The sequence below is a fragment of the Crinia signifera genome, chromosome 6 (genome assembly GCF_055691185.1).
Source record: "Crinia signifera chromosome 6, ASM5569118v1, whole genome shotgun sequence".
Classification (NCBI taxonomy): domain Eukaryota; kingdom Metazoa; phylum Chordata; class Amphibia; order Anura; family Myobatrachidae; genus Crinia; species Crinia signifera.
In genome coordinates, this window is record NC_139222.1 from 253,564,588 (window position 1) to 253,570,587 (window position 6,000).

The 6,000-nt window shown below is 44.0% G+C and overlaps 1 protein-coding gene across 1 annotated transcript; it reads left to right on the top strand.

The window, feature by feature from the left end:
• Window positions 1-670: 670 nt before the first annotated feature.
• Window positions 671-5,647, top strand: CYP26A1 (cytochrome P450 family 26 subfamily A member 1). Its single transcript, XM_083149351.1, has 7 exons — window positions 671-1,403; window positions 1,620-1,844; window positions 2,421-2,705; window positions 2,896-3,042; window positions 3,244-3,378; window positions 3,774-3,929; window positions 4,984-5,647. The coding sequence occupies exons 1-7, from the start codon at window positions 1,215-1,217 to the stop codon at window positions 5,323-5,325; spliced, it is 1,479 nt and encodes a 492-aa protein (XP_083005477.1). The 5' UTR covers window positions 671-1,214; the 3' UTR covers window positions 5,326-5,647.
• Window positions 5,648-6,000: the final 353 nt, after the last annotated feature.

Below are 6,000 nucleotides of genomic sequence, written 5' to 3' on the forward strand. Positions count from 1 at the left end.
GAACTTACTTACTGTTTCTTGCTTATTCCTCCCTGGATCCTGAACGTAAATACAATCTGAGACTAGGGGTGAACCGCAGGCCAGGCACTAATTTTATAAGATAGGAATATCTCTTGGTGAAAGTGTTTGATGTCTCACATCTAAGCACCTCATTATGTTCCATACTGTAAAAAAATGCAGGTTATTTTTCTGCAATAAGTACACTGCAGAGTCTGGGGCTGCAGCAGCAACTGCAGGATGTCCCGGGCACTGGGGGTCTCTACAAGGGACAGGATCAGTCAATATTTAATCATAGAATCATTTACAGCCAATCCTGTCCTGGTTATATTTAACTTCTATTTATTAGAGCGTTTGAGGGGTATTTATCAAAGCTTGGCAGGCGATAAAATGGTGAGAGATAAAGTACCAAGCAATCAGCTCCTGTCATTCTTCAAACAACAGTCTTTAAAATGTAAGCAAAGGCTGGTTGGATGGTACTTTATCGCTCACAATTTTATCACGCTTTGATAAATTGTGCGAAAATGCTTGCAGCATAATTCCTTTTAATTCCACTCACTCCATTGAAATTGGCATCCCAAGTTTTGGAACCTGGAACACTGAACTGTACCAGTACCAGTACAGTACTGTACTTTATCCCTTCTGTTGCACAACGTATATGTATCGATTAGTCAGCAATCGATCCCTTTAAAAGTTTGGAATATTGCTGAAATATAAGTGGGATTTTAATCAGCACAATAAACCTTTGACTATGAGGGGAAGATCTGGGGTCTCGAGAGCTCTCTTGTGGGATTAACCACAGTGCAGGATGCAATAGAAGAGTAAATAGCACACACCCTTCTATTAAATGGACCATTGACTTGCATAGCTAAGGGGTTACAAAGCTCCTGAACATTGTGCTTGGGGAATTAACACCTTTTCAAAGGAGAAGCTGCCGATTGTCTGAAGCTCGCTGGAGGTGGTAAAAGGATCCAAATGGTTAAAGATTTTGGGCAGCCCTGTCCCGGTGGGAGGAGTCCTGCAGGGATGCTACAATTAAAGATGAACTTTGGGTGAACTAATTTATCTGACCAAAGTAAGAAAAAAGGGGGCAGACCTGGAGAAAGTATATAAAGCGGAGACAGGGGGCTGTGTGCAGTAAGTAGGGGAACAGTATTAGGCAGCTGAGGATCATTTAGGCTGAGCGCAGGTATTCTAGCTGTAGGTGTGTGACTGCCATGGATCTGTACACCGTGGTGATCAGCACCCTCTGCACCTTGGTGCTGCCACTTCTGCTCTTCTTCACCGCAGTCAAGTTATGGGAACTCTACTGCTTGAGCCACAGGGACCCTGACTGCCACCAGCCCTTGCCCCCTGGCACTATGGGGCTGCCCTTTTTTGGAGAGACTTTGCAAATGGTCCTACAAGTAAGTACACTTACCTCTGCTTCTAAGGCATCGGGGTGTGCTGTGTGATGTGCAGGCTGGGGGCACCTGCATGGCAGAAGCTGCTGGGAAGTATTTGGGGGAACTATACATAAAATGAGCCACTGCTTTTTATTATTATTCTATTTATTCTCCAAGTACTTGCACAGTAGTGATGGCTTTTACCAGGTACAAACTTGCCCTGTTCTTTCCTTCCAGAGGCGTAAATTCCTCCAGCTGAAGCGCAGAAAGTACGGGCACATCTACAAGACGCATCTGTTTGGCACCCCCACGGTGCGCGTCATGGGCGCAGAGAACGTGCGCCAGATCCTTCTCGGGGAGCACAAGCTGGTGTCCGTGCACTGGCCGGCATCGGTCCGTACCATACTGGGCTCTGGGTGCCTGTCCAACCTGCACGACTCCCAGCACAAGAACATGAAGAGGGTGAGTAAGGGCGCTGCGCTCTGTGCCACTCTGGTCCGTGCGTAATTGCGCACTGGAACCTACTGCACTTAGGGTAGAACTGAACTTACTGCACTTAGGGTAGAACTGCCGCTGCCCGCTCTGTAAGGACTGGGGAAGCAGAAGAGGTACATGACCCCATTATATAGCTTGCCCATTGTCGGGTGACCAGGGCAACCCAATGTCCAGACCATGGACCTTCTCCATAGCATGTTCTCTCTGCTCCAGTGCGCTCTCTGGTATCCTACAATCCATGGTCCCACAATATACAGAAGACCTATACATTCTATAACAGATTAAAGTGCCTGGGTGGTGGTTCTGATAAATCCATTAGATGCATCTGATAGCGGGTGGAGGAGGCTAATCCCTTCCCTGGTGCGCATCTCCAAGGGGGACTAACTCATTTACCAACACCTATTTAAGAAAGGATTACCTAGGCATGAGGGCTACCTTTTCACCCCTCCATGAATGCAATGCAATTAGCATAGGGCGATGGGGCCACATTAACCCTTTGGCAGGTGGAGCTAACCGCAGGTGATGTGTCTTCTTCTCCCCCAGGTTATCATGCAAGCCTTCTCCCGGGAGGCGCTGGAGAACTATGTGCCGGTCATCCAGGAGGAGATGCGCTGCGCCATGGACCTGTGGCTGCAGAGCGGATCCTGCGTCCTGGTCTACCCGGCGGTCAAGCGCCTGATGTTCCGCATAGCCATGAGAATCCTCCTCGGCTTTGAGCCCGAGCAGATGGACGCCTCTCTGGAGCAACCCCTGGTGGAAGCCTTCGAAGAAATGATCCGGAATCTCTTCTCCCTTCCCATTGATGTCCCATTTAGCGGCCTCTACAGGGTGAGTGTGGGAACTACATGTCATACAGGTAGAAATGAACAATCCAGCTGTTCTCCCAGCTGTTGTGGCACTAACAGCATCAGCATGACCTTTAATAGGGGTGTGGGGAATCTTTAGTATGTTTTAATGAGGCAGAAATGGCATCTTCTGTATGGTGTTAATGTGTTTTTATTGCTCCTTTTTGCTCTAGGGTCTGAGGGCTAGGAATATTATCCATGCCAAAATTGAAGAGAACATTAAGGAAAAGTTGCGGAAGGAACCAGATGGCTCCTGCAAAGATGCTCTGCAGCTGCTGATCGATCATAGCAGACTGAGCGGGGAGCCCGTGAACTTACAGGTACATAGTGGCATGCATGCTTCATGTGTTTTTTAAAAATCATCTCTATGGTGCCACACGGGTTCCGCAGCACCTAATGCATTCTATTACGTGGGATGTTGTTATCACTGCTCTAACTCCACCTCCCATTGAATTCCTGGGACTTGATATTGAAATCCTATTATGGGTCCATGTAATAATTATTTTCCTCCTCTTATTTAGACACTGAAAGAATCTGCAACGGAACTCCTATTTGGGGGACACGGGACCACAGCCAGTGCAGGCACATCCTTAATCACGTTCCTTGGGCTTAACAAGGGAGTTGTGCAAAAAATCCGCCAAGAGCTTGACTCTAAGGTAATTCTGTTCTTGACTACCTGTAGCTGCTACTTGTTGCCAGCATTTACCACTTCTATGTATTTCTATATACACCTGTTCTATATATATAACCATGTTACCCCAGCAGTTCTGTAATGGACAAGCTACCATGCATGTCTTGTGTCTCAATCTAGAAATTAAGCGTGGTGGAAGAAAATTCTCAGAATTTTTCAATATTAAAATCTATTTCAATGACTTATTCCCTAAACTTCAATAAACCATTAGGGTAATATAGACTTGCGCTATAAGTATTGGATGGCGGAGAATGATTACAGTATTAAGTTCTATTGACCTTTGCTGGTTTAAAAAATATATTTTAAAAAAAATGTTGATTTAAAAAATTGCTGTTGCTAACGGAGAATCTAATTTTTTAGGGTCTTTTATCCAATAAACCCGATGAAAAGAAGGATTTGACAATAGACCTACTACAACAGCTTAAATACACTGGATGTGTCTTGAAGGAAACGCTCCGACTAAGCCCACCGGTTCCGGGTGGATTTCGAGTTGCACTTAAAACGTTTGTGTTAAATGTAAGTATTGCATCACTGCCATAGCACTGAGGTCATGGGTTCGATACTCGCAATGGCCGTAACTGTGTGGAGTTTATATATTCTCCCTGCGCTTGCACTTCTAGGGTAATTGTGTCCCGACAAAAGTTAACTGAAAAAATACACCCAGGTGTATGCACGTACACGTGTTGGGAGGCAGACAATATGGGGCAAGTGGTTCTCAGCTGCTGTCCAGTGCTTTATCTAAAAAGATCCACTTGGAAATGCTGCTGTTTTCATTAAAAACTCATAGCATCCAGAGAAGATGCTGATTTTGCAATGGCCTCTTAATTGTAGTCCTTACTTGATTAGTATGGGAATTAGCTGTTCCACTCCATTACAATGATTTACCGAATATTGGGCCAGATGTATCAAGCTTCAAAAAGTGATAAAATAGAGAGTGATAAACAGCCTGCCAATTAGCTGTGTTATAGGCTGGGTTTGAAAAATGAGTTAGTAGCTGATTGGCTGGTTGTTTATCACTCTCCACTTGATCACTTTTTGAAGCTGGATCCATCTGGCACATTGATAGAATTCTATGGGCAAACTATTGATAGAATTCTATGGGCAAACTTTCCTGCAGCTGCTAAAATGACAAGTACTACACTGTACCCCATCAGTACACCCTAAATCAATAAACTCTCTATAAAATCCCAACTGTCACAGTCCTTGCACTCTAGAACTAGGAATGGCTATAAATGGCTTTTATATTTTAATTTGAGGTGTAACATTTACTGCATCTATTGTATGAGGCGGCTGTTACTTGCCTTTTATTGTACGCTAATGTAGACAGGGCAGTGCCCTTTGATCTAATAGTGGTGAGTTCACAAGCTTTTTTACAGCCACGATCAGAACATCTGACAACTTGCAGGCAATTTCATGCTGGTCAGTTGGCTCCTGGTGACCCTAATTGGGGACCCTTTTACAGTTTTACAGCATCCTGTAGGACTGAACAGTGCTGGATGTCACATCTACATAGTGTTATTACCTGCAGTACCTTGACTTGTTTACGAATGTCTTCTCTATTTCTTTCAAGGGTTATCAGATTCCGAAAGGCTGGAATGTTATCTACAGCATCGCCGACACTCACGATGTGGCGGAAATCTTCCCTAACAAAGATGAGTTTGATCCGGATCGCTTTTTAACACCGTTTCCCGAAGACTCCTCTCGGTTCGGCTTCATCCCATTTGGCGGAGGTGTGCGCAGCTGTGTAGGCAAGGAGTTTGCCAAAATCCTCCTCAAGATTTTTATCGTTGAGCTGTGCCGAAATTGTGACTGGGAGCTGTTAAACGGACCACCAGCCATGAAGACCGGCCCCATTGTCTACCCCGTGGACAATCTTCCAACACAATTCAAACCCTTCCATAGCACGGCTTAAACCCCCTAAGTCTTATTTAAACCCGCCCCAAACAAAGTATATATGTATAACATCATAAATTGTATATAGAGGCTTTTATAAACTCACTTATTTTCTATTTAATTTGTACAGTATGCTAGTTATTTATACATTTGTCAGTCAAAATAACTTTATGAACTTCCGAGCACTCAAAGTGGGGTCTCAACGGAACCCATGTTTTTGTTTCTGTAGATAAAGCTCTTAAAATGCCCCTCTGCATTTGTATCACTGGGTATGTTAGTACCTTTTGTAAATGTGTTCTGTATATTACGAATTTAATGTGTTGCAATAAACTATATAACAATCTGAGTAAATGGTTACTTTAATGTGTGTTTTGTAATAATATGGAAACTTTCCACCTTATGATACGGATTTTAGGGGCAGATTTATTAAGCTTGGAGAAGAGCTAAAGCGGAGATAAGGTAAAAGGAGATAAAGCACCAGCCAATCAGCTGTGTTTGAAAAAGACAGTTGTGAGCTGATTGGCTGGTGCTTTATCTCCTTTTACCCTTTCTCCGCTTTATCTTCAGTTTATCTCTTCTCCAAGGTTAATAAATCTGCCCCTTAGAGTTGGAAGAGAGAGAAAAAAATGAACAATAACTGTGCTGGTTTTATTAACAGTTTCTTATATAGCGCACACATATTCCGCAGCGCTTT

What these genes read in the sequence shown, in the direction of transcription:
- CYP26A1 (XM_083149351.1), top strand. Translation starts at nt 1,215, where the DNA reads ATGGATCTGTACACCGTGGTGATCAGCACCCTCTGCACCTTGGTGCTG. An exon ending in CATTTAGCGGCCTCTACAGG is followed by an intron (nt 2,706 to 2,895) that starts GTGAGTGTGGGA and finishes TTTTTGCTCTAG; the next exon opens with GGTCTGAGGGCTAGGAATAT. An exon ending in GGGAGCCCGTGAACTTACAG is followed by an intron (nt 3,043 to 3,243) that starts GTACATAGTGGC and finishes CCTCTTATTTAG; the next exon opens with ACACTGAAAGAATCTGCAAC.